Source organism: Varroa destructor, unplaced genomic scaffold (assembly GCF_002443255.2).
Source record: "Varroa destructor unplaced genomic scaffold, Vdes_3.0 BEIS01000003.1, whole genome shotgun sequence".
In the NCBI taxonomy this organism is placed as follows: domain Eukaryota; kingdom Metazoa; phylum Arthropoda; class Arachnida; order Mesostigmata; family Varroidae; genus Varroa; species Varroa destructor.
The window spans coordinates 25,284,360-25,302,268 of record NW_019211456.1 but is presented as its reverse complement, the minus strand read 5'-3'; the positions used below and the strand labels follow the sequence as shown (position 1 = coordinate 25,302,268).

The 17,909-nt window shown below is 39.8% G+C and overlaps 1 protein-coding gene and 1 long non-coding RNA gene across 4 annotated transcripts in view; one reads left to right on the top strand and one right to left on the bottom strand.

Moving 5' to 3' along the window:
* The first annotated feature begins 303 nt into the window (after nucleotides 1–303).
* LOC111248132 (uncharacterized) overlaps nucleotides 304–17,909 on the top strand; it is a 30,805-nt gene continuing 13,199 nt past the window's right edge. Inside the window, exons 1-9 of one of the 2 annotated variants that reach the window (XM_086982605.1) lie at nucleotides 304–1,587; nucleotides 1,787–1,920; nucleotides 2,715–2,760; nucleotides 3,078–3,123; nucleotides 3,700–4,107; nucleotides 4,549–5,143; nucleotides 10,198–10,342; nucleotides 11,346–11,720; nucleotides 12,204–12,634. In XM_086982605.1, the coding sequence (XP_086838731.1) occupies nucleotides 1,905–1,920; nucleotides 2,715–2,760; nucleotides 3,078–3,123; nucleotides 3,700–4,032 (441 nt within the window). In that variant the 5' untranslated portion in view covers nucleotides 304–1,587; nucleotides 1,787–1,904 and the 3' untranslated portion in view covers nucleotides 4,033–4,107; nucleotides 4,549–5,143; nucleotides 10,198–10,342; nucleotides 11,346–11,720; nucleotides 12,204–12,634. Of the gene's footprint in view, nucleotides 1,588–1,786; nucleotides 1,921–2,714; nucleotides 2,761–3,077; nucleotides 3,124–3,699; nucleotides 4,108–4,548; nucleotides 5,144–10,197; nucleotides 10,343–11,345; nucleotides 11,721–12,203; nucleotides 12,635–17,909 lie in introns of those variants that run through there. The other variant, XM_086982604.1, reaches the window with a different exon arrangement.
* Nucleotides 5,911–17,555, bottom strand: LOC147756717 (uncharacterized). 2 transcript variants are annotated; one of them, XR_015323040.1, is made up of 3 exons: nucleotides 16,815–17,555; nucleotides 8,295–8,419; nucleotides 5,911–7,210 (listed from the first exon to the last, which is right to left on the bottom strand). It is a non-coding gene; the product is annotated as an uncharacterized LOC147756717 (long non-coding RNA). The 2 variants fall into 2 exon arrangements; XR_015323041.1 differs by having other exon boundaries at nucleotides 17,118–17,555.

Sequence of the window (17,909 nt, the reverse complement as noted above, 5' to 3'; positions counted from 1 at the left end):
AAGACTAATAAATGCTGCAGAGGTATGATCCATTAGTCGAACAGAAACAAAGTTAAACAATACTTTTGCTACACTAACGTTTGCTATGATAAATATAAATTTTGATACTGACTATAACAGAGGCGTAGTACAGGCACAAATATAAATGTTTCAATGCCTATAGATGGAGTTCGCATTCAAATGATCCATTGGATTAATACAAACATTTAAAAAACGTTTATTCGTTTTTTATTACATTCTTAATAGATATGACATAAAAAGGCACTATATCTACGATTTGATGATCAGAGCTTTAAGGGTAAAAAACAAATGCCAGTAAATTTCATATATTTGAGGTAACTAAAAATATCCATTTCATCAAGTAACGTAATACTTAAAATTAGTTTGGATCTTTCCATTTCACAACAGGTTCACAAACTGACTGATCTGAATTGATTTGTCTGTAAGTAGTATGGTGTTATGTATCGCAAACACGCTCACTTTTCTCTGCTCTTTTAAGCTTTACTTGCCATCATAAAATTTCGTCACTTTAAGTAGTCATCCTTGTTAGCCATATTGTTTGTTTCAGTAAATCGATTGGGTAGCAGTGCTCTTCAGATTTATTTTGGAGATAGTCCTAGTCATTTGTACTGGAAATTTGAGCTCGTTCTTAATATCAGCGTACCGGGCTGTTACGTTTCGCCAGACCTGTCTATGGGTAATGTATCCGATGCTTTGTACAGAGTATTGGTACTGAAGTTTTCGGTCCCAACAAAGGAAAACTATGCCGTTCGAGGATTGTCGTTTTTCGAAGGACAAAACTTGAGTTCATGGACCTGTGAGGTTCGTTTTTTCTACTCGTGCCCTTCTGCCTAGAAAGTGTGAGAAAAGCAGTATAGAACTTGACGTCTATTTTTTTAGGGCACACGGTACCTTATCAAGACTAACATGAAGGACCCACGTACGTGCTAATGACTAGCTATCTGTTGGGGGGGAGGGGGGCTAAAAATGGAACGGTGACAAGTTAGATGACTATCATCCGAATCACTTAATTTAAAGTCGATGCTCCGAATAGATGAAAGTAATTTCTCTCGTGAGAGATAGATCGAATGTACTAATTACCCATGTGACTACATATGGCAAATGCATAGAGTGATTTCAGCTTGTAAATGGCGCCTATCATAATAGTGAAACTAACAATCCCGACAGTATAATGTGTGAGCAGCATTAATAGATAAGCGAAGATTTACGAATTTCTGTATTTGGCAAAGCATAGGCTATTATGAATGAGTCTTCCTTCTTAAGCCGCTATTATAGCAGAGATTTGAAGTGAGTTCATCATATAGGTAATCGCCAGGGGTGAAAACATGAATCTATAAGGCTTCAACACTAAGCAAAAGCTGTTTCATGTCGCTAAAAAAACGAAGCTTCACGTTTGGAACGGGCGAATTCTAGGATAACAACGTCTATTTGTATTGTTTCTTTAACTAGCGTGTTTTAGCATGGAAACTATTTTAATGAACGTGTTATCTATATGCCAATTATTACACTAGTTATTAATTTTCTATGCTTCAACAAAATCTCAGCGTTTACGCGACTTGTATTAGCGTAAGTTTTTCACACAATCTAAACCGGCGCCGATCGTTCGATAAAACCAATCTATATGGCCACAAGGCCGAATGATTTTGCTTTTGCAAACTTGAGCAGGCTTAACGAGCTAGAATGTATTCTGTGCTTCGAGCAGTGTTTTGGGTGCGATTTGTAAGAAAATCTATTAAATTCCAATCTTCTATCCGTCCGCAAACAGCGAGAGATTCATTGCGGATAGTCTTGGCCTTTGGGAAACCACGAGTCTTCATTGAGCTCTAGCACGGACTGCAAATAATGAGACGTAGCCAAAACGATTCGCTCAGAGACGTTAACCAATGGCCAGGCGAAAAGGTTGGAAGAATTTGTGCTTTTTATTTTACTCTAGAAAGCAGACGAGGGTAAATTAAAAGAGAAAGCATTAAAATTGTCCGATACAAGAAAACGACAGACATTTTGTAGTCTTAATTAAGTGCTTTAAATTTATAGGCGGAATAGGATAAAACGAACATATCATTCACGACGTACTTTATTCAAATGACAAATCAGATATGAAATTAGCGGGAGGACTTATTTTTAAGACAAAGTTTATTTCGATGACGTTTAAAACTTTTGAAAATGTCGATGTCGAGTATCGTAAAATGTGTATGGCAACACTTCGACGGACTCTCAACTAATCGAAAATATGTTTGTTTAAAACATAAGTCTACAATGTACATATATATATATATATATATATATATATATATATATATAGAGAGAGAGAGAGAGAGAGAGAGAGAGAGAGAGAGATTTGCCACTACCGTTTTGAAACTGCTGTGAGTCGGAACGTTTATAACAGACGGCACTATTTTGTGTTTTCTGAGTATTTTCTACGAATTTTTACCATGTAGAAGCGTGTTGAGTTTGTAATCTAAGTAAATTACTATACACGATAAAATGCATCACTTTGGTCACTGTATCCACAGCAGATCCTTACACACCAGCCATGTAATAGTTTACAGAATGTGATATTGTAAGAGAAAAACGATAATTACACAGGGCGCATCGATGAGATAATCAGAAAACATACGTTTTTTATCAGTGCCCAAAAAAAATAGTGCTCGCCCAGTATAGAAGTCACTGAACGTGTGTGTTATCGACGCCAGGTTCCAACTTGGACAGACGGCCGGATACCTTGAACATAATTGCCAGGTAGGTAAGTAGACAATGTTCTTTTCGAATAGCCATTTCTGTATTCGTTCATCAATAAGCAGACTTGAAAGGGAACGCATGTCGACTCCACTTCGACATTAGCGATTTTTCCGTGAACGAATAACCTATAACATGCGCTCATCTTTCTGCTGATTACTCTGTTGTGATGTTTGAACCGGCCAGCGCAATCGATCAAACGAACCCGTAGACGCATAAAAATGTATATATATATATCACATAAATAGCTTTCTCGAATGTTCAGCTCGTGATAAGATGCTTACACTCGTGTATCTCTAAATGAATGTTTTGTGCGCCAGGACATATATGATTTGTTTAATCATAACTACACCAGCATCTAATCAGGTAAGTGCTCTAAGCCTTACGGATATACAAGACTTTACCTACCTTTGCACACCTCGAGGCGAATATCCTGTAAGGATCAATAGGGTTCCACCCTTTAGCAAGAGTCAAAATTATAATACAGTGAAATATGTAATGATTTTTATAACATAACTCGACGTGAAAAGTTTTCAACAAAAGCTACCAGTCTTATGAAAACGATCGATGATGTACGTGATAATATAATGTTAAGACAGTTATTGGTATTCTTAGATACAACTGAACTGAAGTTTTTTGCATTGACTTACCGCTGCCTATGACAAATTCAGCGTAGAATCTCCCCGTCCTAGTTTTGGATGTAAGACTATGCCGAGAAATCAAGGTGGTAATAATAACGTCTAACGAATAGAATGATCTTTTTGTTCGATAGACATTAATTTAAAGGTGGAAAATAGCAACCAACGAACAGCACGGTTCCAAGCACGGGTACAAAGCTGATTTCTCTAATTTGATTTTAAAAATATAAAAATCCGGACTATGTAGCCCTCTTCCGGTTAGGAAATCAACGAGTGTTCATTGACTCTCAGGTATTGATTAAAGGTAAATCAGAGAATCTTTAGCATGGATTCATCAGCCGAACAGTTATTTGTGAGGCGATTCAATTTCATGGCCCAAGTGAACGGATGGCATTTTGACCGTTGTTCAGGCCAGAGGATATGGTCTACTATGAGTCACGAGCAACGCCAGCCATATGCTGATCTCGATCACCAATTAGAAACTGTTGCGTGTTTGCAAAAAGAATTAACCAAAGCCCGCCAACAGCTTTGTGAGCAAGCCCGGGCTTTAGGGTACGGAGACGAGGAGATCGACTATATGCTCTTCTTGGCGCAGAGGCCCAAAATCCCATTTAATGGAAAGGAAAGACAACATTGAATGATTCTACGAGGTTTTCTTTAATCGTCAACAGCTATTGCCAATAGAGATTCAGTTAAAGTCGAACGAAATGAGGTAAACAATCACTTCACAAACTCATTCTAGATAAAAACCAGAATATAGACTAAAAATAGAATGAATATATTGGTCAAGTTTCCAAGAAGCATTTTCATAGTATTATATTATTACTTCATACTCAAAGAGATTATACCGTGGTGTTTATGGCAAATAGAAGAAATATTTTTTACAGCAGATTTCGCTTGCCCTGACAGCAAAACGATCAGAGATGAGCCACATATGATGGGCGGTGCATGTCTATTGCCGTAAAAGATGGAGTTGGTTTTAGAAGTAACACGATTGGAAGTAGGTTGCTATGTAGTGTAATCATCAAAGTGGCTTCTTAGTCGAGTAAAAGAAGACTTTGCGACCATGGAACTTTATCAGATTCAAAAGCCACGAAGTACTGAGCGTTTCTGCCGTATAATATACGTCAATAGTAATACATCTGATTTTCAGTTATTCGAGTTCTTGAAGTGCTCGTCAGGTGATCGGCTTCAATAATAATGATATTATCGATGTAGTTCTCAATCATATATATCCGTCACATGCAGGACGGTATACTAAAACTCACTGCCACAGCTACCGGTACGCGTGCGACTGGTCTCCAGTCATGGTAATTACATGTACATACTGCCGAATGCGCCTAATGGAACAACATTATAGGTTGTTACGGCCAACGACACAACAACAAAAAGGATGTATCAAGTATCATAAAAACGAATAAGGATGTCCGAACGCCTTCTGGCGGAATATACTACGCACGTTATCACAACTATCGGTCCGGTTTTCAGCTGCACGTCATCAAACGGAAGTAAAGCGATGCGGCAACGTCCAACCACCCGCAAGGTATAATTGACGGCCGTACAGAAACTTAGCCGAAAGGCTCATTCAATTAATGAATCGATAACTTAGTGCTGTTAGATATTGCACAGATGGTCCAAGTTTGCATTAGCCACAAACGTACGTCAATGAGTCGATTTAAGCGGTCGACGGTAAGGGTCACTGAAGGAAAGCACGTCGAATGAAGAAGGAAACGGCCGGTATCTGTACGGTATGTAAATTGAAAACGTGCTAGCAGTCGCGCGCAAGATTTAACGCTGTCTAAATAAACAGTTAACCAAGTTAGTCGCAGGTGTAGTTACTACAAGTTCAATGTTACGCTTTTGACACCATCTTAAGTATCTTAAGGATAAGGCTTAGAAAACTCGAGACCAATTGTTAGAGCTTTTCTTTTCGTCAAAAACCGAGGATTGATGTATTGAAGATATAAAAATATTTTCCAGTGCAAATTTTATGTAGCTTACAGCCACTTTGTATTACATGTAGTATCTAATATTAGAGGCATTAAGCACCAGGGGTATAGAAGACGGAATTTTTGGCAAGTTGATAAAGATAATGGGAGTTCTTCATTTGTTAGAGCATCTTCATCGCGAACGGTGTTCTACGAATTGGCTACTTATTCAAGTACCGAATAAAATATCAGCCTTACTTTACCTCAGTACCGTTATCTTCATGCTTCAGATTATCAATCTGTAGGTGCTTTAAAGTGAATAATACCTAAATTGTCTCGTCTTCGATCTTAGTCGTCCTAATCTTGTCAATCTTAACTACAAACTCAATAGTTTAGTATTTTTCGGTTTAAGAGTCGGCAAACACCCAACATCCGCCGTTAGACAAGCTTAAGGCCGCTATACAGCGAGGCTTTCGACTAGTCGGGGCTTGAGTTTTAAAATGCAGCCTATCTGACTAATGCTGAGACTAATTTAATAACTAATTAACATACACGCTTAATACAAGCAAACATAAATCAAGATAGGCTCAAGTTAAAATGTTTATTAAATAATGAGCAAGAATCCAGGCCAGCACTCTATGAGCGTTTGGTGTTATAAACTCAAAACATTCCATCATGTTAATTTAAAGACTCGAGCGGTTCTCCTTTCTTTGTTTATATGCTACGGTTTCGATGTTTGTAATGGTTAGGGTAAAGCGCCGATGATCCTATTCATTTTCTCTTTACAAAGAGACCGGACTTTGATCGTCCAGCCCAGTTCACAAATGGAATAACACTGAAGAGGTCAGTGAGCATTATATCTACAATTTATCTATTCGCAGAAATGTTTGCCCCGAGCACCGGACTCCATTGCGTGCGAGACTCGTTTCCGCCCTGTGCTTTTTATTATTCCCAACTAGTTAAAATACTGGGCTTCTCACATTTCCTATAAGCACTCACACATGTTGAACTCTATACTTCTAGTGCCTAACTACGGACACTATTGAAGTCAATTAATACCGCCAGAAATACAAGAAAATGTCCTAACAGTGTAGAGGCAATTATAAATTCATTATTAACTTCTGGGCAAATGTCCTGGACGTGCTGGCTAAGTTAAGGTCGTAACGGTGCTAATAAATGCCTTTAGAAGTATTTCTATTACATGGTCTTTTGGAAAACAGCTGAAGATTTGGCCTCTCGGCGACATCACCGCCGCGGCAAGTGATCCTTGCGGCCGATTAAGTTCCGACCACTGCTTCTGCGGATGGTCCTTGCCCTGTGTTCGGTTTGAAACCATTAAATACTGGGTTGGCTGTCGAATTCTAAGGTTGTAACGAACGAGCGACATTAGTCCAGCAGCCATTGCAGAGATGGGACAAACTGTATTACGTTATGCTTAACTTGTCCACATTTGCATGCTTTTCTATGTGATATTCTCTACATGAGTTTCTATATGAGAACTGGTAGAGATTCCCGTTAGATGCTGTCTTCGACACAGCGAGGAACCGATCCCACAAACGCTGCCAAAATGGTTCAGTCAATGTACCCATACGGAGCCATGCGAGGCAGTAAATGCTACAATCTGAGTTCACTCTTCCGGCTTCAGCAACCGACAAATAACTTGCGACTTTATCAATGTTTGACGGTGTCTTATGTGCAGCATAGAAGAACTGTGCCGGTAGTAATATTCAATGTTTGAAAAAGACAGAGTGGAGCAGAGACTTAATAATATGTCGATTCGCTAGTAAAATCCGCAATATATGGGGATTAATTAAACGGGCGATGACGAAGTCTAAGGGTAAAGCGAGGTCCATGGGTAGTTTGGGGATGCTGGCCAGGAATTTCCGCCTGTAACAGTCAGCATGTAAAAAAACAACAAAAATGCTTAGATTGCATCCAAGTACATATACCAATGCGAATGTTTACATGAAGGTTTATGCAAAAAACGTGTTGACTGGCTTACAGATGTCAACAAACTGAACCAACAATGTAAGTGAACAATTTTCAAAATGTCAAAAAAATTAAATTGATAATTAATTATCATTTATGTTTAAATGTATTCAAAACTATTCGTTCTATCTGGGTATGAGGGCTTCAATTTCCAACTTCCTTAGCTACTGGCAAAAAACACCTCTTTTGCATGTAGTTCTTGTAGACATTTACTTCGATTATATGCGCTACAAATATATGTGCCATTGAACACATTACGGGTGGAAATACTAGTAGCTACATTAGGTCCAAGTATCGGATCATAATCCTCGAAGCCTATGGAGAACCCGGCACATCAATATTTTACGACCAGTCACTGGCCCAATTGCTTCGGGTGCGAGGAGACTAGTGGCTATTTGGGGGAACGATTCGGACGATACGCTTTGTTTGGATTGCGTAATCAAAGATTAGATAACAACGTGATCGTTGTTGTACTAAAGTAACTTCCTTTTCCTTTTTAAAGTGTTTCTTATTAAGGAGTCGAAGCAAACGGAAACGTGCCTAAGCGATGAAGGCAATTTTGTATACTTCAAGATATTGTTATGCGAATACTGGGCGGAGAAACGGTAATGTGGCAAACTCCATTTATAGACGCGGGTGGGCTTTATGACTGCATCGAAAAGAGTAGCATACACAGTCCCTGGCCGTACGTTCGATACGAACATAATTAATATCTGCGCTGGTATAAAAGTATGTTCTGTCAAAGCAACAAGCATCAGTATTGTTTAATGTATATTCTTGGATTCGCGATTGGTGATGTTCGAGGGTCGTATCGGTGTTATAAGATCACCACTATATCGAAATAAGTTGTTAATTTATCACTTGTCTCACTTAGAGTTTATTCCATGTACGTAATATTGCAATGTTCATTCAATATCCAACGACGTTCTTACAGCGTAAGTTTGGAAAAATTTTATTACTCATTACTATTTCTTCTACTTACTAGATACTTTTAATTTGTCGCTGAAATAGCCAAAGCAATCGAACTGCCGAAGCTCGGCGGTATGAAGGGACGCTTGCGCCTACTGATTCGGCTAAACGATGACGTTAATTTCTCGCCTTTCGTCCCTGAAAAAAAGAGAAACCGGTAAATTTCGAGCGCTTGGCAAGTTTCCATAACGCTTCTACATTCTCACCATCTATGCTCTTGTGCATATAATTTATCGAAAGATAACGACTATCGGTTATTGATGGAAATGGCGCTATTCAGCAATCGACTAAGCGGGTTCTGATCATGTGACCATCTGCCTATTTTGCACGTGTCGTGGTGATATTCCACTGTTTAATACTGCCGAACCCACATTTTTGGTCGCGAATGTTGAAACTGTTCGACGAGAAAAAAGGTAGCGTACTCTATGGTTAGAACAACTGTACAATAAATCAATCAATATGGGTTGATCTCAGCAAATGCCTAGAAAGTGAACAGTTCATTAACTAACTGATCTGCTAAACTAAACTAAAAAAAAAAAAACGAAATAAATAAACTTTTTTATCCAACAAAGATGAGCCAATTACGGGATTTCTGCTAGTTTTTAGATCAATATTGTGTTAAATAAGTAAGGTACGAAGAGCTGATCAAGCGGTCGCAAATGGTTTAGTGTAGAATAAAGTTAGTTAACGAACGCTTATATAATAGACACGCTTTCTCCTAGATGTCCAACTTTATTATACACTACAAACATTAATCTCTAAGCAAACTCTTTCACAAATAAAAAAAAAAACAGGGAATATAGTGGTCTATATGATTGCTCGATGTAATTCTTTCTCCACAAATGGACATGTCGTTGCCTCTAGGCTGATAAGCATTCAATTAATTGTCCCGTAAGAAATTGGACGCTTCGAAAGAATCCCCACTGGACGCAGCACACCTTCGCTACCATTCTTTCTATCCCTCAAAGACTTCCTTGACTTTTCGCGACCTTACCAATCGTTGGAGTAGCTCTAAGCTCGTTCAGCAATTTTTCTATTGTTTTTTTCCATCGTATCAAAAAGCTTTCCCTTTAAACTGTTTTTGTGTAGTTCTGGGAATTGGAAAAAGTTGCGAAGCCAGATGCGGTGAGGTTGGAAAAGATGCGGTGAGTCATCGAATTTTCTGTAGATGTCTAAAATGAATAGTGAAGTATGGATGGTGATGATAAAGAACCTAAGACCGATTGTGGCAAAGATCTAATCAGAAACACTTGCTCAACCTGCTTAAAACTTCCTGATACTACTATTTAATGACAGTGGAGCCGGACGGCGTGAATTCGTTATGAAGGATGCCTTGATGACCTTGGTTTTGATCGGGGTTCATTTCTAAATGGATGGTCGAAATATATACGCGCATGACCATTCTGAATTACTTGTTTAAGAACGCTTGGCTTTTCCAGCAGTGCCAAAGGCTTTCCTGATACGCTTCTTCAGAGGCGTTTACCAGCTGGACGCTCAGCCGCTTCAGAATAGACCTTGCCGTTAGCATTTTGACATGAAAATGAGATGATATAAACTATTTGAAATCTCTATCTGTTTTGCTAGCTCTCTCATCATAGTTCACCAGTTAGCAAGTACGAAGTGTTTATCTTTTATGGATTCCTGTTGCAGGCCTTTTACATCCATTAGGTAGAATATGTAACAACGAGCACTCCACGCATTCGGTTATACCGAAGGAGTCCTTATTGCAGGATGGCCGAACAGCATGACTTACGCTACCTATGATCACAGGATACAGAATAGAGTTATTGCATCAAGTATCCAGCTCACCAATCCACAATATGGTTAAATTGACATAAATTTAACCATATTGTGGATTGGTTGGACTTCTGATACATCACTTAACTGACTTTTACCTTTGGTCTCGCTATCGGCAGGATCACTATTGAAGCTACTGCAACCGTCACTGCGAATGCTCGTTCTTATAAATGTTGAAGAGCAACCCACAACCCTCGTCGGCCTAACAAACTACGCTTCTCAGATGGACGACCCTTGCTATACACGTTGTTTCGAAGAAAAAATGTGAGCGTGTGTTAGATATGATATAATCTATATGTTTTTTGTCTGTAACACCGTTTTATTCAACGACCTAATCATAGGAACTATAGGTTGGCGTGACGAGGCAATTTCCCATTGACGGGTTTCATTACACACCGTTTATTATAATAATTAAACTATAAGCACCCATAAATCGCCACCGAAACGTCGCGGCTACTTTGTTATTTTTAAACTGGAAAAATTTCTGAACTTGGGAACAAAACTGCGTAAACAATGGGGTTGATGAACAAAGATATGCTGGCAAAAATCGTTGAATACTCTGAATTCTAGTTAAAAAAAAAAAAAAAGACAAGACGTCTTACGAACTGAGGAACTGGCCAGTTGTGTGAAAATATAGACGGATAATGTCGGCCCCATATGCTTTACACGATCGTGTACATAGCCTCTAAGTGAGATATGAGACATGCTTCTGCTGTTATAGACCTAGACCTTGTAGCCTAATCAATATTATTCGCTCCATAGACGACTGATATTTAAAATAACGTCACAATACGACCTTCGGCTTCACTTAACAACTAAGCATTGATAGTAGCAGTATGCAAGGAATACCGAAGGATTTGGATTCTCTTAGCTAGTAGTGTTCCAAACTGAGGTCATCTTCTTTGCAGCCTCCGCGACACAAGCTAAGAGCAGTTCCATTCGTTGTATGTACGTTCTTACGTCTACGGAAGCCCCATTATCAGACTCACCGCTATCAGACTTATCACCCTGACGTCATAATGTGTCGAAAGTACCTTTTGCCTTATCCGTTTTATGACGGCAGCGTATTTTAGGTTTGACATGAAAAACAGACCACGAACTTAGCTTCGGTAAAGCCAATTGCTTAAGAAATAAGACTGCGGATATCTAAACGTGATGAAAATGTTTATCAAATTCAGATGCATAACTGACTCCCTTCTTATCACGCGTGGTACTAATTCCGCGATTTTTAGCCATCTTTCGTTGATTTGTATATGAGTAATTGCAGTCTCATGAACGCGCGTCATACATCGACTTTTACCAAGTACTACTATTGACTACTGAGAACAACACTCGCCGTTCTAACCATTCTGACCACTGCCGACGCGGCCTATTCGAGTTGACGGCCCCTGCAAGCGACATATGAGCATGCATGTACGAATTCTTGTTGCATATCCGCCGGCCAAGTGAGGCTTTCAAGACATGTTGCACCGGCCATTTCCACCATCAGTCGTACTTTGCCGCGCCGTTAACTCCTACATTTTTTGCATCTTTTTTTGTTTTCACGTCTTCGCGGCTGTCATTTTGTGAGTGCGATCGCAACAGTATCAGTAGCGTCCATTGGTACGCTCCTCCACACATATGCTTAAGTAACTTGAAGTAGGTAAGTAACTTAACGAATAAATCGCTGTTCGGACTGATACGGCTGTTGGCAGTCATTAGTTTCAAAGTGCGTTTACTATAAGCACATCTTTCAAATCAGTACATCATTAGAATGTAGGGAAATGGACAGACAGCTGGATGGGGAAACGTACATTTTTTTATCGTTTATTTCTTACCGTTCCATCAGTTTGTTTTTCTTCCGTGTTGCTTTATTCAGTTTGATTCGTTTCATTGCCTAACGTAACAGGCTAGCAAGCCATGATATTACGGTCAGTATTTCGAAAATTTCGGGCGATGAAAATGGCTACGGCTCGGGAACCTTCGTGAATTAAGAGAGCGAGGCCGGCCTCGTCAGATCGGTGTCGTCTCTCATTAGATAGCGCCGACAGCAAACGAACGATACAGTCCGACACTCGGCCTGATAATCGTATGTGTTAAATTAATGTCCATGTAATGTTATGATCTATTTCGGTTGTCGGTATAGGTCGAGAGCACCACAAGGCTTAGGGACACGGAAGAGTGAAAAGCATGGCTGAAACACAGCCTGTTTCAATTGGCACTGCCAACTTCGAACGATGCTTGGAGCTGATCACTCAATGAAATAGAGGCAGCATTTCTTCTTTCGTGGTATATTCTGCTGTTCGCGTCCGCACGCCGTCAGCAACGGCAAAGTTGACTACGAAATTTTATGCAGTCTCGCGTCTATGTGACGATGATGGGTTGGACCCTGAGCGCCTGCGCGCCGTACACAAAAGCACCGTTCGGAACGTTATACGTTTCAATCGATGATCTAAACAGAGAATACAAATTTTGCATGATGTCGTCGCTCGTCAAACCTGATCACAGTCAAGCAACAGCAAAGGAGGCGTTGACATAAGGTGACGAAAGGTATCATCCGAAAGTTCTGCCGCCGAAATTTTGTTACGGTGACGTGTTTGGCTAATAAAACCGACTTTATCCAGACACACGGTTTGTTTTACGTTGGAAGAGGCCAGCCGTTGGAAACAATGCTCGGCGACAGTAGTATCAGACGTAGAATTTTCAACGTTTATTCGCTCTATCGAACAGCAGCGCTGTGAAGTGCCCACTTGATTGACACAGTTGCGAATTGTTTGTCCATTATAGGACGCTTTGATAGCGAAGATCTTTGTTGAAGGACAACTGTCAGAGAGCCCCGATTAGCCCTCTGGAACTGCGTGGTTTACGTAGCGCTGATGTAACGGTAAGCTAATGATTTGTTTCTCTGATATTGTTATTCAATAGATGTTGTCGAGAAGGGCTTACTATGTATTACTTCACAGGATTTCCAAACGTCAACTCAAGATCGAAAGCTCGTTCAACTTTACAATGCTAAAACGCATTACCAAAACTATCGAACTGAAGCGTCAATAGCCTCAAAGGGTTGTACTATTTGAGTAAGCTTGGTGTTCATCGCAGTCGCTGCATCCGTACCGATATCTATGCTCCATTTCTTCAGAGCTGAACCGTCGACAAATCAGAGTCTCTGAGCTCGACAACTTCGCGAAGATGTACTCACAACGCATGATTGTGAGAACGTATGGGTTCTTTATGGCAGCAACATGTTGTCAGGTCGCACGGTATACGCCCAGATACAAAGTTTCTGTCAGATTCTAGACACGTCAATGAACTCTCGTGTAATATCTGCGCCGAAATACATACGCTGGTAGCACCTTGATGCGTTAAGCCAAACCCAATCAACGAGTTCCATATACTAATATGAAATAATGAAGATAAACACATGAAAATGATAATGGTTTATGATGATCCTATGGCTCAATTCAAATATTACACAACAAGTTTAACAACTACTACTAAGTTGGTTGATGTTAAGGAATGCCTAACGGCGACACCGGCCGTAATACTCGAGGTTTCTACCTATATATAGACCAAACGATGTAATGGTGACGTGATTGTCTACAAAATTCTTAGACATGTGCTGACCTGAATTTGAAATCGGACGTAGATAGACTTCGTCTTATGCTAGCGACCAGCACTCCAATGCGGAATTAATGGCAACGCAAACATTTGTTTTTGACTTCACCTTCGTCTAGATCATCTGTATTCCTCTCATATATATTGTCCACTTACAACGCTAAAATAATTCACTTCAGAGCGAACCTATACTTTCGGTGAGCAATATATTATACATGTAGATTTGTAAACAATGGCAACGGTATCAGCCTAGGTAGTCCAACCTCAGCTATATAATTAGTAAAAGAATTGAGATAAAGCAGCTACTCTTAGCACTTTCTTCTAACAACAAGGTCCAATCGTTACTTTGTTAACTACGTAAACTACTACAGCAGCGGAACCACCTTTATTCGTGATCTAAGACTCAGTATAGTAAACCTGCTTACAATATAGGTCTATAAAAGTAGATCTTGCAAGATAAACGCAGATGCGCAAGCCCATGACAAAACGCTAGGACACAGGCTAAGCAAGCGAAAACAATTGGACGACTGGGAAGTTTTAACTTGCTTAACAAGCGCGCACGGGCCATGCACTCGAATTGGAACTGAATCAAGACCTGAGCGCTCACTGCGCTACAGTTTCCCCATGCGATGACATAAAACGATCTTAACGGCTAGGCAGAATTATCGATGAACTAGTCCGGTTCCTGCGGGTGTGTAGGGCAAATGTTATGATGAAGTCGGTTCCTTTTATGGCACTCATTGAACACTAAGCGGCTGAATCAATCAATCAGGTGGATGAAGGCTTTAGACTAGAATTTCTTTGCCCACTTATCTTGGCTAGGCAGTTTCAGTAGCTGTGCAAACAAATCTTTCCCAAGGATGATTAGATACCCCCGCAACAATCGTAATTTGGGTAACTTCCCAGCTGTTCAGTTAACATTATAGTTAAATGCCTCTATAAAAACTAATGTCTCGTATATTAATTTTTATAGTGTCGCAATGTTATGAGGCTTAAACATCTTATCCGATATCTATTCATACGTGTAGTATTAGCTGCGCTCTACTCAGGTAGTGAATGTAAATAATAATCATATTCTTTCAACATATGTTGTTTGCGTACGAGTATGGCACGAGTGTCGATCGGGTACGTATAACAGTCCAGCCGCCGTCTCCCTTCGCTACCTAAAACAGAGCCTTGTGCTTATCGAGTACTGCCGCAGATGTTATTAAAGCTTGCTAGCTAAAAAAAGCCTGACACTTATAATGTCTTGTTTTTTAAAAATTATTTTATTATTATTATTTTTTTTAATTCTTTTTTATTATTTATAATATAATAATATTATATTTATTATTATTATATATTATACATATAAACATATTGTCATATTATTTAAGATAAGAAAATCAGTAAGCATGAAAAAATACATCTTCCATTTCGGTACATTTTTGAGCAGCATACGGTTTAGTGTAAGCAGCTACGTTACAACGTACCATCGCCGGATATGTATATTCACGTTATGTGTAGATCATGTAGAAAGCTAGGCATCATAATTTGACGCATTTAGCTGGGTTACCAGGAACCCACAAGCCGCTAATTTGAATACGTATGGGATTTATTCTGAGAATTGTTAGCAGTCAAGCTAAATAGCTGAAAAAAAGAAAAAAAAAACGCGCTAACGAAAACAAAGATGCAAAAGATCTCACAAACGTATATAAAATTTGCTCTTCTCTTGCATTGGCATCGCTTTTTCGTCGTGTAGAAGCCTCTCCTGGCAACACAACATGACGAAATTACCTTTTGTAGATTGAGCATTGTTTAGCGATTTCCTGCGACTGAAGCAATCTGAAGCACTCAATTCACCGTAATTGATCTGTATGGCACGAACGAATTATGAAGATCTCTATAGATTTTACCACAGTCCGGCAACCTCGACCAGAATCCAGTTTTTTTAGTCTACGTTAAGCTCTATTCCGCAGAACTAACGACCGAATCGCGTTTTTGCAACGAAAGGCGTAGATGTGTCATGTACCCTAATCGACTTAGACAGATATTGCTTGCTGGAGTCGGACAGATTGCCGAAGTGCGAATTTACCCTTGGACACAAATAATCTTTGGCGGAGAGCGTACTGAATTCGCAAATGATCGGCCATCGTTTAGGATTGAGCAACGGAATCGACTTCGTGGGTTTGCACTGCTCGGACCATTAAATTAATTAAAAAAGATCGGATCCCAATGGCAAGTTCCTCAAAGACGGGTCCAAAGTAAACATCAATATAAATAGAGGTGTAGCGATCGCACCTTGTTTCAAATGTTTGTCACTTGACCGATATCGTTGCCATCGTATCGTCCGAGTCCTCTAAAACTCTGATTTCTACTTGCCAAGCACCGGTTCAGTAGGAGTCGTCAGAGCATTCGTAAAGGACATAATCAGAAGTCCATATTAGTAATAATATATAGGCACAAAAAATTCATTACATATTTCTCTGACAAGAACGGTGTTTAGTCGATATGGGATTCGTCCTTCTATGCAACGGCAATCGCGTTTTCGAAACGCTTATGAGCTACGACCTTATTTAAAAAAATAGGGATCGATGCAGATTTTGTCGTTAACGTTAGTCTAATGTAAACTATCTAGGAATTTAACTACCTGAAGGACCGCGAAAGAGACCGAGTTTGGTATTTCGCAGGGGCTTCATTTAAGCAGACGCGTAAAAATCCTAGCGTGATTGAACATAACCACACACATGCTCAGATCTAACGGTGAAAACTTTTTGCAAAATCAAGTTATGAAAATTTAATAGTTAGTCAAAGAAAGACGAAAGACGCCATCAGGGACAAGTTTCCATCCGAATGCTCATAAAGGAAGATCAGACGTCCGAGTCCGAAACGAAGACAAAGGTGGTAATTTTGAGTTGTTGTTCGCAAGTGCGGCTAATGCTACTCTGCCGAAGTAGAAGCCAGTAGTAGAAGCTAAAATCAATGAAACTGTCTGTCACGGTAGCAAAAGCCTCAATAACATAATGAAGTTTCTACGGGAGCTTGAACATGGCCTTCTAGGTCTGAACTATATATTTGTGAAGAATAGTCAGTAAGATTTTTTTAGTATGCTTGGAACGGAGCATTCCATGATCAGACGAATTTACGTTGAGCGTCGACTCACACTGACTGGCGTTGTTAGTATTCTGTGCGGGATGCCAAACTGATGTACCGGCTAAATCAGTTATAGCTGCACACCTAGAACTGGCGTCCTCTGCGTAGCATTACACGAACGGCAGAGATGCGAAAGTTTCTGCCAATCACGCGCGTTTTAACTAGAAGTTTATGAAGCACTTTGTCAGACTCCATCTCATCTTTTTACTGAGCTATTCATCACGTGAAATTACTACGCCGTTAGTTATGCCAACTTCTAGGGGGACGTCAAAATGATAATCTATATCAGGGGACTAACGGCTCCCAAACTCACGGTGTTGTAGTCCGTACGAGAGCGATTGACGCTCGTCAGCTGGTCCGAAAGGTAGTACATCAGTGCGAAAACTAGCTTCCGTGCAATTACAATGCTAATGTATTCTATGCTATGATGAATGAATTTAACTGTCCTTACAATTTGGTCCCTTTAAAAATTACTTTTTGGTGATTAATTAAGAACTTCTCCATTGTATCTAACTCCATTCGCTGTTATGTAGAACATTTTGATATCGGAGATTAGCATTGACATAATGCCGTCAGTCTGCCGCTTCACAACCAAATCCTTCCGTAACTATGCGACGATTCTTTCCGAACAATCCTGTCATTTGTTTAAGCATAGCGTCCCGTGTATATTGATTGTCATAGCGATAGCCGTCCCGCAGAGAGGGTAACAGTGATCACTTTAGGCATGTAGAAGCTTTTGAGTAATGTGACGTGCGACTCTATGGCAAAAATGATGCCATAGTCTGTGTAAAATAGAAATAGCTATCTATGAATTTAATGTTGACAAGTTGCCGCACTAAAAAAAAACTAGCTAGTTTCATACTGGTCTGGCGAACATCTTGACGCAAGGCTCGGTGCCGATACTAACACGATAGCCTGTTAAAAAGAGCAGTGATGGTAGGCCAAAGATGCTTGAATAGGCAAGACATCGACGAAGCTGCCTCTGTTTTAATCCTCTGTCCTTAGGAAAATATAGCGTATCTTTCACATCAACAAACAATACATCATTATCTGAAAAGATAGTCGAAAACAGGTCCGTTTCTCCGTTACGTCTGCGTTGGTCGAT